The sequence below is a fragment of the Falco biarmicus genome, chromosome 20 (genome assembly GCF_023638135.1).
Source record: "Falco biarmicus isolate bFalBia1 chromosome 20, bFalBia1.pri, whole genome shotgun sequence".
NCBI classification, from domain to species: Eukaryota; Metazoa; Chordata; class Aves; order Falconiformes; family Falconidae; genus Falco; species Falco biarmicus.
Window position 1 is genome coordinate 2,702,264 of NC_079307.1, and position 16,158 is coordinate 2,718,421.

The following is a 16,158-nucleotide window of genomic DNA, read 5'->3' on the forward strand; positions in this document are numbered from 1 at the left end:
TGCCAGCGATATACAGAGCGTCAGGCAGAATTAATCAAAACCACCCTCAGCAAAGCTGACACACACCGTATCTGGGGGGAAAACACCCTCAGATGAAAACAGTCCCGCACCTGCGTGCTCACACGGAGTTGAGCACGCACTAGGTTCAAATGCATTTGCACAGACAACTGGTGATTTCTCACATCTCGGACTGATTCGAAGGCTCGGGGTCTTTCTGGGTTTCCCTTTCAGAGATAGGTAAGGAAAGATGCCACGGATGGTTTTGTTGCTGTTGTCTTCACATAAAAGGAGGCTGGGAAGGGGGACGCAGGGAGGTTTTCACAATTACAGCTTTCCTGGGATTATTTGGTCATGTTTTTATCATAATCAGATTCATGGGATTACCAGTTCCCGTCTGGGTTGTTAGTTTCTTGTCAATTAATTACACCCTGTGTCATTTAATTTCTTCCGGCGATTGAGGGCCAGCTGCTCAATTCCACACTTTCTCCCTACTCGCGTGCTACGGAAGCAGATGTTACCAGCTCCACCTATGCCTTTTAAGCCTAGAGATCTTTCCCGAAACCGAGGTGCAAAACGCCACCCTTCCCACCCCACCGAAGCCACCTGGGTTGGGGGCGGGGGGAGAAGCAGATCCAAGGAGCGTCCAGCCCCAGGCATCCTCCCCGTCCCCCCCAACCTGCCCCAGGGTCCCCCCCAGCTCATCCCCGCCACGAGTCGCCGAACCCCCCGGCGGAGGCAGCAGTGTGGGGGTGCCCCCCCCCTCTTCCCCGTAGCCTCCGTCCCCCGGCGGCACGATGTCAGCTCCCTCCACCCCCTCCTGTTTAACCTTCTCGAGCTGGCGCTAGGCTAAAGCAACGTGGCGTGCCCGCCGGTGTCGTCGTGGTCCACGCTGTTGAGAATGGCCGTCTGGTCTTCGGGGAGCTGCCGGTGGCAGAGGTCGTCCTTCAGCGCCGAGAGGCGGGCAAAGGGGTCCTGACGAGGGTGTCTCTTCTTCTTGCGGAGGCAGACAGCTTCGTCAGGCCACAGTACCTGAGAGCTGGGAAGCTGCTGAACCTGGGAGGCAGAGCCGTCTGCAGGGGGAGAGAAGGCAGATGGGGCCGCTTGGCGAGAGGGGAGAGCACTGCGCATCGGGGGAGATCAAATTAACGCTCAAAAATCAAATCCGAAACAGATCACTAGAGATGGGAGAGGCACGCAAGGGGTAACTCCCTTTGGAGCAGGGGAGAGACAGCCATCCCTTCAGGGGGACAAGTGGTGAGGGCAGCATCCCGCCACGGGCTTGGAGACCCCCCCGGTGCTGAGGCTGGCAGGGATGTGCCCGAGCTCTGCCCACGGTGGGACAGAGGGGATGCTCTTGGGGACCGCAGGGTCCTCACACTCACTGGGTTGTTTTCTGGATTTCGAGGAGCCCTTGGATGACTTTTTGGGCTTCTTTATCCGCTGGTATTTCAGTGCTTCGAGCCTCTCAGGTGCAGCAGCGTCCCCGGACGGAGATGGACGTTTTCTAGGAAGGAAAAGCAGACAGGCGCCATCAGCGGCTCTCAGCCACACTTGGGACTCTGGATGTCCCCAGTGAGGGATTGGTCGACCCCAGCCAGCTCTGCCATGGAAAAGGAAAAGGTGAGAAACCCAGGGCCGAGGGATCGGGGCCAGCCAGGCATGCCGGAGCGCGGGGTGGAGGAAGCGAGGCGCCCGCACGTGCTGCTCTGCGGGGTCCCCGCCGTCCCCCTGCGCCTCCTCCACGTCGCCGAGCAGTGCCACCGGTCCCACCGGCCACGTCCAACGCCCACCCGGCAAGAGAGCCGCCGGCACCCCAGCTCACCTGCCTGCCATGCCAGCACCGCTAAACAAAAAAAGGACGGGGCAGATCCTATGTCCGATAAGGCATTTCTGGGAAGTGGTGGGAAACCCCTTGGGATGGAAAGAGAGGAAGAGACAGGCAGAAGCGGCACAGCAGCATCGACACGGGCACCATGAGCCACCTGGGGTGGACAACACCGGCACCACAAGCACCAGGGAGGCAGGATCCTGCCCACCCTGCTCCCACAGCCAAAAAAACCAGGGGCCACACGACAGACAGGGACACGAAGGGCACACGCCGACACAGCCGGGAGCAGTACCTCGTACCCAGGTCCCTGCTATAGGCGACAATAGAAACGCAACAGCACGGGAGCATCTACTCCGTTCACACCGAGCGGCTGGGAGCTGGGTTTTCCTGCCCTGTGGTACAGGACATTGAAATGAAAACACTGACAAGGTTCGATTGTGAGGGACAAGGAGGGGGTTTGCAAAGGGGTCTTTCCTGCAGGACAGCCAGCAGTTGTAAGCACTACTTTTCCAGCTTTAGCCCCTGAGTAACTCTTCTACAAGAATCAGCTCACGGTTAAGCAGTCTCCCCTTTGCAAAGGGATTTTTTTAGTTGGTTTTTTTTTTTTTTTCTGTTTTCTTCACTGTACCTGTTTTTCCAATCCAAGGGCTGGAAAGCATGACTGCTGTAGGGAACAGAGGAAAACCTTTTCCTTAGGACAGCGGTCATCCAGCTCTCATCTATAACACATCACAGCATCCCCCCCTCTTGCTGCTTTCTCATTTCCTTCCCTCTCTCCATTTTACATTCACAACCCTCCAAGTTGCACCAACGCTTAATGCCACAGAAGGCTGAGGCTGCAGGTAACGACCTGGGATCAAGCCAAGTCGCCATCAAGCAACCTGCATACGAGGCATCCAGAGGCGACAGAAGAAGCACCCACAAAGCACCTTTCATTGCAATAAAGCCAACGCTCGAAGCCAGGCTCCAGAGAGGATGGATTTAAACCAGCACACCTCTAACAAGCCTGTCCTACCCTTCAAAGGAGGAGATGACGCTCTTCTGCTCTCACAACTTGGTCACCAAAGGTCAGCGACCCAACCTTTTCAAAACAGCCACGGAGGGAACAGCGCTCATGGCAGCTCCTGCATTTTCAGGCGTCTGTGACTGGGGCAGGGATCAGCCATGGGCTCCTCACAAGGCACCAGGATGGGCAGGCAGAGGAGCCGCCTCGGCTGGCTGCAAGGAGGCAGCACCAGTGCATTCAGACCCCTGCTTTCACCCAAGAGCCGTGGATGAAGTCAGCCCGGTCTGTCAGTAAGCTGCAACCCACCGAGCACTGCAAAACCCCCGAGGGTGCTGACAGGAGCAGCAGTGAACGGGCGAGCACACGGGCACAGAGCCCCAGCATATCCACCGAGGGTCAGTTTGGAGCTTCTCCTCTCCCCTGGGTTTCAGGTGGAGCCTCACCGGCCCTGAAGACACCCCGCAGGCTTTCCCCTGCAAGTCCCCACATGTGCCACTGCTGCAGAGCGCGGCATGACAGCAACGCTCCACTCTGCGATCCCAAGCGGCTGCTGGAGCAGCGATACTTCAGCTGGAGTGGCACAGGCGAAGAGCTCCTGAGGGATTCTTCCCCTTGGGAAGCAGAAAGGGATGTTTTTGAAGACGTCTGTGATTGCGAAGCTTCTCAGTTCTGCTAGCAGCGTTGGAGAGCACCATGAAAAGCGCAATGTGAATTGATGAAGCAGCTGGGGCACAGCAGATGCAACAGAAGCCCAAACACTGGGTATAGAAAAGCCCCTTTTCATGTTTCCCATCGCAACAGAGACATCAAGGCGCGGATGCTCCTGGAGAGGCTCTGTTCCAGCTCTCAGCAGAGCAGCACATCAGCTGAAGATGAAGCAACTCGTTAGACAAGCTGGTAGTCCTGCTGGCTGGATCCAAGCGAGAGCTTTCCCCGTAGGAAAGATGACATTTACACACCCATACGGTCGCAGTGCTTAAACGCCTTCTTTCCCAGTACAACCAGCCTCTCATGAGAAATGCTGCGAGCGGCGGCTCCCAGTTCTGTTGGGGCGCTGCCCACTGAGCTCCACCACCTCCACCACGCTGCACCCTGTGCACACAGCGGCTCAGAGAATGACCCCAGCGCCCCAGAGGGGCCAGCAGCATGGCACCTCCCTGCAGTCATTCCCACTTGAATGGTCAATAGCAGACTCTTCCCCATTTACATCCACCATTCTGTGATTTGTGCAACAGTTACATCCATGCAGGTGCTTGGCTAACGGTGACCTCAGCTGCTCCAGCCCCAGTCCATCTCCCACAGAGCTCACGTGTGCCAAGCCCTGGACATCAGCAAGCTCGGCGATCCTGCCACCGTCCTGCCCGTCGGCATCTGCCTTCCACCGCCTGTTTCCACCACCCAGATGACTTTGCTAATATTAAAGTTCAACTTGTAGAAGGCTCTTACTCTTTCCATATTTTTTTTTCTTCTAAGACGATGCTACTGTGGCATGTTGACAAAATTAGACAGATTTACACAAGGGATTATGAGGAAATTGCCTGAAGCTCATTTCCACGAGTTCTCCGTAATTGGACTTGTATTTATACACACATACATAAACAGCAAGCGCACTGAACCCATGTGTCACCATAAATACTGTCTGACCTCTGGCAAGGAAGAGATACAGAGGAGGATGAAACGATGCTACTCACCAGCCAAATTTTATCTGCTCTACCCACCCTTTATTTCTTCACAGGATTCCAATTCTTTCAAATTAATTTTCATTTTAAGCTCAGCCAAAAGCCTCTTCCTGCCCCCAGAGTTAGCATTTTGGGCAGCTGCCCGTACACGACAGAGAGCTTGAACACCAACAGACGAGAGGTTCAGGGAGGTGGGTGAACTTCTAGAGACTTCAGTGTAGAGCCAAGCAAAGGAGCTTCAAGAAGCGCACATGAATTCCTGACGCAAGCCTCCTGCAAGGTGCCACAAACACCCGGAGCAGTAGTTTTCCTCAAGTCTTCAAAGGACAACCCTTCTGAACGAGCAAGGCTCTGAGCTGCGCAGAGAGAGGTGTACTGGAAAGGATGCAAGGGTACTGGGGGACCTCAGAGAGTCCCAGGATAGGAGGTAAGCAGGAGGGGAGAAGAGCTATGCAACCCAACAGGCATCTCAGCTGCTCTTCTTCAAACGTCTTTCCATGTACAAAGCAAAGATGTAAGGGAGAAGGCCCATGAGATCATCACTAACCTCTTCCCACCCAAAAGGGGGAATCCACATAAAGGAAAGGTCCAGGAGATTCAAGGGCACAATACACGTCTTTCACCTCGTGGAGGTCTCAACACACATTCCCTGCCTCCTCCCCTCCTTGGGTCAAGCCACACTGACATCCAGGAATAGTTTGGACATGTCAGAGCATCCACTTGGACCAGTCAGAGCATCCACTTGGACCAGTCAGAGCATCCACTTGGACCAGTGCCCCCCATGTCTCAGCCACCATGCCCTTCAGCCCTTCATCTTCCTCAGATGAAGAGCTCAATTTGCCTACACGAGGCTCCATCCCAGGCTCAAGTCCTGTGTGGTCCCATGAGATGTCCTCCAAGTTGGAATTCCCCCTCCGCTCTGAGACAGCGCTGGCTGCTGCCTCCATCCCAGCATGCCATCGCGCATCGCTTGAGATCCTTCAGCGCGAGAGGTGCTAGAGAAACACAGCGGTGACGGCCCCTTGCCCCAGAGCTGCTGCTGCTGCCAAGGCACCGTAACGAGGGAGGCAGGGGCTGGTCACAGCAGAAGCACACCAGAGAAGGGGGTCCCTTCTACAGGTCTGCAGACACCACAACTCATCTACACAACGGACTTCACCATGCTGACGAGAGAGGAGCGGGGCGGAGAGAGGGCGAGGGAAAAGGGGCCGGACTGGAGAGGAAGAGGGGGATACAGTCACGGGGAAGGGGAGGGGGAAAGAGGAAGAGAAATGAAAACCAGGAGTAAGAAAATATATAAGTAAATCAAAGAGACTGAAAAGAAAAAAATAATAATAATTAAGAAAGAAAAGAAAAACGCACTCAGACAAGCGGACTCACAACTTCTCCAAGCGGGAGGAGGCATGAAACACATGCAGAGGATCAGCACATGGACAGTCTTTAAAGGGGAACCTGTTTTCTTTCAAGCGGGGAGCGAGGGGTGCTCCTCCTCCCGCACGCCTGGCGCCGACATCCCTTCGTCACCCAACGCTACGCCGCAGCCAAGCCCCCGACCTCCCGGCATCGGCAGCGCTGCCCCGGCAAGGGGGGGCCGGGGGGGCCGCGCAGGGCAGGCTGCGGTGCCGAGGGACGGGGGAGCTTGGTGCCTTGTCTGTGGTTTTTGGGTTTCCCTCTGCAGGGAGACGACAGCCTCCTCTTCCCAGTGAGGAAACGCATCGCTGCGCGCCGCATCCAAAGAGAAGGAGATGGGAAAACTGCTCGTGCCGACTCAGGAACGGCACTGGTTAAGCCTGCCCGTCGGTAAAAGCTCCCTGACCTTCAGCCAGCAAAAGCCGCCGTGCTGCAACCGCCACCGAGCCCCGCAAACTGCCTCTCCCTCTCCTCCTCTCAGTTTTTATTACTGCAGCACAGAAATCTGGCTGGCCTGGTATAAAATCCCTGTGCTCTGCACGCACTGACAATTTTATGACCCCGCATCATCAAGAAATTACTTGGCTGGGCTCTTTACAGGATTTCTCGCTTATTAAAGTGAGATTTATTCTTCTAGCTTCCCCTTTTTGGGGATGACGACTCTGGAGTCGCTTGGGCAACTCCCACCCCAAGCAGCATCTCTGAGTAGGGCGCACGGCTGCTCCTCAGCAAGCGTTCTGCTGGGCAACATGATCCTGCTCCTGAAGCCCCCATCAGCCCCCGACACCCAGCACCGGATCAGGAGCCAGCCAGGATCTGTGCAAGAGCCACACCGAACTCGGGTGTGAGCCTGGACTCGCCTCTGCTGTTCTAAAGCCACGTTCACTCGTGTCCCTGAACACTCCCGGAGCAGGGAAGCGCCACAGAAAAAGAATAAAGAGCCACATCCTCAGTGAGGCTTCCCTGTTTCTCCAGAAGTCCGGCACAGCCCAGACCTCCCCTAGGCTTGGTGCTAGCTTTGCTCCTCGTGGGACGCTTTGCTCCTCATGGGACACCCTGCCCTGGGATCAGCAGGGAAAACCAGAAGGTGATGGCCAAGCACCCAAGAGCTTTGGAGGCTGCAAGGCTTGAACCGGAGGGGTTTTGCCATGCCAAGAGGATGGCTCCTCCATGGAGCACGCATCCTGCACCTGCTCCCAGCACCGGGACCCAACACTCCTTCCTCACCTCTCCTGCTCTCCCCACCCCAGAACAACCCTCCAGGTCAGGTGGAGGAATTCGCTTTCTCCTGGAAATATCCACCTGGTTTCTCTAGGCATCCTATCCCTCTCTCGTGAGGCTCTTTTCCAGTCCAGCAAGGCTCCTCGGGCTGCTAGGAAAGCATCAGCCAGGACTTCGACTCTTCCCGTCCAAGGCAGCAAAGCTTCAGTTTTTGTAAGACCTGTCCTAAGGAAGCTTGGGCATGGCCAGGCCCTGGAACAGTCGCATCTGCAATCCCACCTCTCCCTTCATAACCAGCCTGGCTGACATTCCCTGGGGTTGGGAACGATTTATCCCGTTAGGCTTTAGCAGTTTTAGTGAGATTCTCTGCTTCTAAGGTCCAAAAACCATCTCCCGATTACCTCACCTCAGTTCTAGGGATGCCTATGGCTCCATCTAGGAAACCAGCCCCGTGAAGGCAGCTCAACAGGTATTTTCTTGGGAGACTCTTCCAAGATCTGCTTAGGGCTGTTTAATTACAGCTGGGTCAGAAGAAGTCTTAAAAGATTTCTCCAAGGAGTATTTCAGAGGTGGGGCGGCACGGTTTGCTATGACTACACTTGTGATGGGAATGATAAAACATCTCACTGGCAGCCTGGAACCGTAGTTACGCTGCTGCCATCCATGGCATCCCACCCTGAGAGACAGACTTCTCCTGTTTTCCGTGACTGAGGAGAGTTGGGAAAAAGAAAACAGATCCAGGTACTGATGGGAACAAAATTCTCCACGGCCTGGACTGCAATCGGGGACTGACTTTCAGAGCCCCACTCCAAGCTGGTTGCTCCAGATGTGGCTGTTCTACCTGGCTCCAGGAGGTGGCCATGAGCTCCTCCTGGTTCAGATCATCTGGGACAACCCCACCTCCACACATACCTCCCTAACACCACGCAAGCCCTGCCAGGGCCGAGGGTGCCACGTGTCACCGTCCCCCAGGGAAGGGTGGCCACGGGGAGACCGCAGCTTGGCTCATCCCAAATCCCAACGCGAAGGCACGGCTGCCACCACCGGGCTTCTCCAGCCCCACCGCCTCCCCGAAGGCAAGGGAGCAGCGGCGTGCTGCTGGGAGGGGAAACCCAAAAGCCACAGAGACTGTGCGTCCAGAGGTGTTTCCTAGTGTTTTCGGATTCCTTATTCCCCTTTAAAGGAAGAGATGGTATTGGAAAAGCCCCTTCCATGTCCCCTCTCATGCCCCGCTCCCGGCCACCCTCCACAGCACCCACACCATCCTTTCGGACATGGATCACCCTTACCTATTGAGCTGAGGAGAAGCTTGTCTCGACAACACTGCCCAGATAGCTGAGATTAATCAAAAACAAAGCAGTTATCAACACCCGCAAGGAGCCGAGCTCCGCAACACATCAGCACGTCAACAACTCCAAAGGAAAAAGGAGGGAAAGAAACCAAACCAAAACACAAACGAAACGAGGCTGGAGAAGAAAGGGGGAAAGAAACAGAAGAGAAAGGAAAAGAAGAAACGAAAACAATAATCAACAAAGCAAATGGAGACACTGCATAAAAGCACGGACAACAGTGCTGCTCTAACACAAATCTCTCCTGGAGCTGGGTCTCCTCGGGGTGCCCCAGCTAGGAGACATGGACCTACGTCTACGTGCTTAATTGCCTCGCTCCGTAGCTGTGTTTTCCAGAGGCACACACACGTCCTTTCAGGCTCATCCAGCTCCTCTCCCTCCCCATCCTCTCCCCTGAGCCCTCCTTCCTTCCCCCTGCGCACCCCAGCCGTGCCGTGCCGGAGGGGTTTTCTATGGCCATAACGCTTCCAGGTACCAGAGGGAGGGAGTGAAATGCGGAGGGCACTGCGGGGTGAAACGCTGCCTCCCCCCTCCCCGAAACACACGCCTCTTCTCCGTACGCCTCCGACCGCGCCGGCTCCGCGGGGCCGGGAGCCCTGGCCCCCCGACTCCTCTCTGCCGCAAGCCGGAGAGGGGGGGTTCGACCCCGCCAGACAACAAGCCGAAATGAAGCGAGACGAAAGGATGGGACGAAAGCACGGCTACGGGGTCTGAGGTGCTGTGAAAGACTGAGAGAAAGAGGAGAAATACAGAGAGAGAGAGAGAGAGAGAAGAAAAGAAAGAAAGAAAGAAAGGAAGAAAGAGGAAGAGAAAGAAAGAGAGACGCTTTTTGCCTGGAGCAACCCTGGTACCTGGAAAACCAGCCGCTACTGTCTAGTGCAGCCACATCCCTCTTTAGGGCAGGATCTGAGCGTGCCGGCAGCCTCCCGATCTCCGCTGGGGTTAGTTTATTTTTATTTTTCCTCCTCTCCTGACATGCTGCTGGTGTGGCTAAGTCCTTGATCTCTCCCTGCCCGCGTCCTGGGGCTGCAGCATCCCTTTTGCAGGTGGGGCGGTGACCATGATAGCTGTTTCTGTCATGCATTAAAGCTCTCTAGACTCCGCGGGAAGGAAGAGGAGGAAGACAGAGGCGCGGCGGCGGCGGCCCTAACGTTCGAAGAAAGCCAAGAGCCAGCAGCTAGAAGAGGAAACAACTGCCAGTGACACCAGGACACTTACCTACGCGAGCCGGGAGCCAGGCCTTTGCACGCCTGGTAGACGGCCCATAGCCCGAGTCACGGCGCTCTCAGGCTCCCAAGGGAGCAGCCGGGGAGGAGGCAAGCGTGCCACCGGCACCGGGATGATCGCCTGCCTAAAACCCAGCTCTCCAGGGCAGCGGCCATGCAACCCGCGCCCGCGGCACCAGCCTCTTCCTAGCAAAGCCCGCGGGATTCCGTCTCCAAAAGGGATGCTGCAGCGTGCCCAGAGAGACCCTAAGAGTTGGGATGGCGATGGCGGGGAGGGAGTCAGAGGGAGCAGGTGAGGCAGGGTGGGGGAAGCCGGGGAGGGGGCCGGGGGGGCACCATGGGGCTCACGCACTTACCCCGTGGCGGCTACCGTGGTGGATGTCGGCTCTGGTTGGAGAATCTCCTCGCCGGCCCTCCTTGGAGAAGGGATGTCTCCGAAAACATCCATGGTGTCCACGGGCAGGGAGGAGCCCTGGGAGCCGGAGAAGCCAGTGGCCAGGGAGGCGAAGGTGGCGGTAGGTCGGTAGCTGGGGCTGCCCCCCTGGCTGCTCGGCGCGGGGGATCCCGTCGACGGCGTGGACTTGCGGGAGAAGCTGACCGCCGCGGGGGGCTGCAGGGTGATCTCCGACACCTCCGCCTGCTGGATGATGCCCGGCCGGGGCCGGGCACGGGCGGTCAGCTCCGGGGAGCTGTTGCGGGAGCTGAGGGGGCTTTGGGTCAGAGGAGAAAGCCTCGAAGGTTGTAGCACCACCTGATGTAAACTGGGCTCAGCCCTCCTGACCTGCCGAGGGCTGGGCCGAGGTCGGGGTTGGGGCTCGTACCACCTGGTGTCCAGGCTGAATGTGCTTGTGCCGCTGGGGCCGACGGGCTCGGACGGTTCGTGGTAAGGCAACACGGGTATGCCCATACCTTGGCTGGTATGTCTTAGCTGCCCTTGACATCCCATGGGTTGCATAGGTTTGTCCTGCCACTTGGTGGTGGTGGGCACAGAGGGTTGGCCCCTGCCGGGTGACTTGCCGGTCCAGCTCTTTGGTGCCTCCAGGGGCAAGATGCCCGGGTAGGACGCGGGGACCACCTGGAGGGAGGTGGGGGGTGGCCCTCGAGGAAGGCAGCCGGTGGGCTGGGTGCCCTCGGCCGCCTCGCAGGGCTGGAGCTGGTGGGGGAACGGCGCGGGGGCCAGCTCCAGGCTGCCGAAGGGGAACTCGGCCCTGCCCCAGGGCTCGGGGGACCGGCCCCCCGTGGGGGTCTGGGCCAGGGGCAGCGTGCTGTTGGAGGCGTTCTCCCCGTTCTCCTCGGGGATGGTGGGGTGTCCAAAGGGCCCCTCGGGGGGCAGCGGTGGGGAGGACATGACTGAGCTCAGCGGGCTGACTTCTGGCATGTAGAAGGGCGGTGGGTCCACCTCCCCGGGGCTGCTGCTGCTGAGGTAACCGTAAAACTGGTGGTGGAAAGCCCGGGGGGCCGGCGGGCGGGCCTGGCCGGTGGCCTGCAGGGCGCCGGGACCCTCCAGCGCCCGGTGGAACCGGGGGCTGTATGCTGGTGGCTGAAGGTAGGACTCCTGGCTGGAGGAGAGAGGGGTGAGCTGGGCTTTCAGGGCGGTGACGGAGGTGGGGACGACGGGGTCGTCATTCTCCTCGTCCGACTGCCTGAACTCGGGGTACATGTCAGTCTCCTCCACGAAGGGGAAGCCCTCGATCCGCCGCGTCTTCAGGGAGGGCTCCATCTCCGCTGGGTCCATGACAAAGCGGCCATCCGGCCCGCGGCTGATGAGCTCGATGGGGGTGGTGGCCTCAGCTTCGGCCTCCGCCTTGGAGACGCTGTACTTCTTGCTGCTGATGGCTCGCTTGGTCTTCTTGTAAAGGGAGAGTTCCTTCTCCTTGGTGGGGCTCAGCATCCGCTTGGCCTGCGGGCCCTGGTCGTCAGAGGACTCCGAGGGTGGACGGAGCGTGCGGATGCTCTCAGGACTCACCTTGCCGGAAGACAACCTAGACCACAGGGGAGAAAAACCGAGAGAGTCACCCAGGGGAGGAAAGGAAATCTCGCCCAGAAGAACCACCGGCCGGATCCGGAAAACAAAGCACTACCAGCTCTCAAAAGAAGAACCACCGGGAGAAATTTGCGGAGGCTAACCAGGACAGCAGAGCCTTGCCCAGCCGTGGCACAGGCCAGAGGACCAGCAGCAGCGCACATCATCCCCACTCCTCGGAAGCGGAGCTTGGCACACTTGGCATCCCCCCCGGGGCAGGCAGCTCACGCCAACACCTTGGAACAAGTTCCACCAACGCCTCACAACAAGCTCCGCAGCCCCAGCAGGACAAAAGACAGATCCAGAGCTCACTTCCAACTCCTTCAAAAGGTTTCCTACATTCACCTGAGCTATCCAGACCCAGGAAAGCCCCCGAGAGGAGGGATGTCAGGCAAACGTCCCCTCCTGCAGAACTCCGCATCTCACTCGGAGACACTGACAGATCCATTCCAGACCAACTTTTTCCCCCATTCTCAACACTCAAGGCTGAGAGCCTCAAAAGGCAGACAGCATCGAAAAGTTCACTCATCCCTATCCAGAAAGCTCCGGACAGACAGCACTGAAAAGGAAAAAGTAGCAGATCCAACAGAGACAGCGCAGGCATGGTTATCTCAGTGCAATGGACGAACCGAAAAAAAAGCAAAGATTAAAGATCCACCAGCACTGGGACATCTTACAACAGTCGAGGAGCCAAAGCACGAGGCATCCGCACGTCAGACCCTCACGCTCACATCGGGAAGGTGCCCCGCTGTAGCAGCTACACATGGTTTTGATGGGCTCTGCAAGGAGCTGCGGCTACTCCAGCACCACGAGCCACTACCTTTGGGCACATGTGGAAAGAGGCTTCAGCGGGGCACTCTCCGTGGGGAAAGAAAAGATACAGGTGTAAGATTCTCTGAATTTCCCCAAGAAAAGAGCCAGAGAACGACTCAAAAACTACACCGAGCTTGCACACAGGACTCCACAGGCAGCAGGCTAGCCCTTCTCCTAAGGAGCCCCTTCAAGCTGGGGGTGTAATTGAGTTCCAACAGTCAACTCCAGCTTTGGTCAACGTTCACAGATCCAGCGGGGTCATCTCTTAGCTTACGGTCTGCTGTGTTTTTTTCCTGCTGCTTTCTGCTCCAAAGCCCATTGGCCTCTTGTGAACTGTTGTGTTCCCTCAGGTTCAGGGAACGCCCCAAACAACTCATCAGAAGCAACCAAACAAGGTCAGACTTTTCCATTTGAGTCTTGCAACAACTGTAAGGAAGGTGGCACCTTGAAGACCCACAGCTTGGTGCTGCATCTAAGACAGATACTTACGGGGACTCCAAACTCTTCCTGCAGTGGGTTATCGAGAGAGGAGGGTCTGGAAGAGAACAAAAAGGGGAAAGAAGAGAAAACGCTAAGGAGGCGCAACACGACAGAGACAAGACAAACAACATCAAGACCACAAAAGACACTCAACAAGAAGCCAAGGTTTCATTGCTCCAGTGCTTTAATGGTTGCTGACAACAAACAGCTCCCGTCACAGGGTCCTGGCCATCCTGCTGCCGCAGCCTCGCAGGCTGGAGGAGAAGGAGCCGATTCCCCTGCCCTCTCCGGCTCCCCGGCCGCCCTTCTCCCTACCGGCCGCTCCGGCACGGCGGCCGCAGTCCCAGCTTTCAGTGAGCAGAGCGGCAGGGTCTCCTTTGCGGGGCTCTTCTCTAGCCTAGGGCGGCCGTCGGGCACTGCCCGCCGCGGGCTGGGCGGAAAGCAGCTGGAGAGCCCAGCTCCGGGGGGACCTCGAGGAGACAAGCGGTCCCCCCCATCTCTGGCCCAGAGGACACCCCAGCCCTAAGCCCCCAGCTCTAGGAGTTATCACCACGCCAGAGCGCTCCCTCGGAAATCCCAGGCTAGTTTCTCTGTCGCCTCGTCACCCACCCTGCCTCTCCCGCTCCCGACCACGGGCGCTTTCAGGCACAGCCGAGGGATGAAGTCAGGGCTTCACCTGAGGACGCGCACGGACGGAAGAAGAGACAGACAGGGAAGAAGGTTACCACCACAACACAACCAGGGGAGAGAAACGAGGAGGAAGCGGGAGGGAGGAAGCAAGCACACGGGGGATGGGCTCACCTTTCTTGCGCTTGAGCTTGCGTTTGCGTTGCTTGTTGACGAAGCAGGCGGCGAGTGTGCTGAAGAGGATGGCGGCAGCCAGGAAGCAGATGGTGGCAACGATGCCAGCCAGCACTGGGCGGGCTAGACCCTCGTCCGTCAGGTCAGGCTGAGGGAATACGTCTGGGGGGGGGAAAAGCCCAACAATTAGGTGTTACGAATATACTCCTGCCTGCTGCCACCCCCAGGGACCTACGACAGTGTGCAGGCCACTGGTACTAGGAACAATAATCCTAAGTAAAGGGTCTGCCTTCAGCCCAGCCCACCTAGGGAGAGCAGTCAGCGCAGCTGCAGGCCACTGCCAAGGGATTTAGCGACCTCATACCACATAAACCTTTTGGCCTTCGCTGCTGGACACCCAGGGAAGAAGCTTCCAAGCCACAGGAATACACATTTATATCTACGTGCACACAACTGCACCAAACCTGCAGTTATCTCCTGGCCAAACAACCCCCTGCAGCAGCACAAGGTATTTTGCCCTGTTTGTCCACGCTTCCTTCCAGCTTTGCAATGAAAAGTGGGCTCCAGACCCTCACAACACCTAACCATGAGCCCATCTGAACCGCCAGCAGAATTCTGCTGGGGCCATTTGCAGATGCCAACCCTGCCCACCGCAGGGCTCCTGCCCTGCATCCGTACGCCGCATCAGCACCCATTCACCTGCCGGGATCCCCAGCCTTCAGCCTGCGAGGGCACAGCTGCCCGGGGGAGGGGCACGTGCCCTGTGGGTGCTGCCAAACCCCATCAGAAAAATGGTGCGAGAGGAGCAAGGGCCGGCAAGCAGGCAGGCAGGCAAGCAGGCAGGCAAGCAGGCAGGCAAGCAGGCAGGCTCTCAGCACCGTGCTGGCACCACGTGGGGGCAGAGAGAGACCGCTGCATTCCTGCGCACAGCAGCGCTGGGTGGCTCCTCAGCTCTTCCACGAGAGCATCAACGAGAGCATCAACGCAAGGTTCCCCGCATCCCCATCTCCTCCTGCCACCCTCACCTTCCCCATCGCAATCACCTACCCTCCCCTGTCCCTTCCCCAAGGAGCATCCCTCCAAGCACCCAGGGTGCAGGGTACTGCAGCGTGTTGCAGTCTCCTGTTGCAAAGCTTTTTTTTTTCCTCCTTAGACTCTGCACTGCAGTGCTACGTTTCCCTCTCTGCACCTTTCATTCCCATTTCCAGGCTGCGCAGTGCCTGGTCCGAGCTTTGCTCTCCGGGCACCCTGCAGAGCCAAGATCCGCTGCCACTCTGCACCAGCAGACGCCCGACAAAACTGCGCTCGGCAGGAAGGACTAAATAGGGCGGTTTTTCCTCGCCGGCTCCAAGTGCTGCTGGTCTGTTTGCATCGGGAGGCAGCACAGGGTTAGCAACGTGCCCAGGACACTGATCACAACTGCGCACCCATCAGCCCAGACCACAATCCGAGCGCTTCGGGCAAAAGCACAAAACCAGCCACCACTGTCATAAGCAAGCACTGATGCATGACTCCAGCACCAGCTCAAGCACCTGCAGAAGCAGAGATGCTCCCACAGCTGGGAGTAGAAGGAGCCACCCCTTACCTGTACTGGACACGCCAGCAACGTTGCTGGGTTCGCTGATGAGATCCTGCATGACTGCCAGGACCCGGAACTCATACCAGGTGTCCTGAAACACCAAGCACACCGGTCAGGACCCTCACTGCAGCCCAGCATCCTGAAGACCCCAGCACGGGGACTGAGCCACCCCAAAAGCTTCCCCAGGGCTGCAGCAGATGCTGCAACACCAGAGGTATGGCATGGGCAGGCCCTGCTTACCTGGGACAAGTCCTTGGCAAAAAACTCGCTCTCAGTCCCCAGGATGCCATCGTCCAAGATCTCCCACCTCTCCGCGACGCGGAACTCCATGATGTAGCGGTCGATGGGGAAGCTGTGGTTAGCGGGAGGAAGCCACGACAAGAGGACGCCTTGCTGTGTCCGGTTGGCTGTTAGGCACCTCGGTGGGGTAACCAACACCAGAGGCTCTGGAGTTGTTACAGGGAATGCTGGAGACAAAGCAGATGGGACAGGGACACCTTTGAGACGCAGCAGGGGGGAGTGCAGAGGACGCTCTCCCCACGTGTGCCCCATCAGCGGCAGATGGACCACCGCAGCGACGGCGGATCCCACCTTCCAGGAGTTTAGAGGACATCTCGGGCACGTGCTTTCTTATCTCAGAGATATGAAAGTGGCCTTCCAAAAAGCAGGGGACTAACGATGGCGTGGCTCCAGGAAAAGGGGCACAGCATTACAAAACCTCCTGCTTCCTCCCACCTCCGCCT

The 16,158-nt window shown here is 57.8% G+C and overlaps 1 protein-coding gene across 6 annotated transcripts in view; it reads right to left on the reverse strand.

Annotated features, from left to right (window-relative positions):
* Positions 1 to 722: 722 nt before the first annotated feature.
* The window catches only part of IGSF9B (immunoglobulin superfamily member 9B), a 39,747-nt gene continuing 24,311 nt past the window's right edge, over positions 723 to 16,158 (reverse strand). For 3 of the 6 annotated variants that reach the window (XM_056322869.1, XM_056322868.1, XM_056322872.1), the window contains 7 exons: positions 15,656 to 15,882; positions 15,422 to 15,506; positions 13,837 to 13,998; positions 13,045 to 13,090; positions 10,076 to 11,701; positions 1,383 to 1,504; positions 723 to 1,070 (listed from right to left, as the gene is read on the reverse strand). In XM_056322869.1, the coding sequence (XP_056178844.1) occupies positions 847 to 1,070; positions 1,383 to 1,504; positions 10,076 to 11,701; positions 13,045 to 13,090; positions 13,837 to 13,998; positions 15,422 to 15,506; positions 15,656 to 15,882 (2,492 nt within the window). In that variant the 3' untranslated portion in view covers positions 723 to 846. The other 3 variants (XR_008819148.1, XM_056322871.1, XM_056322870.1) reach the window with 3 other exon arrangements.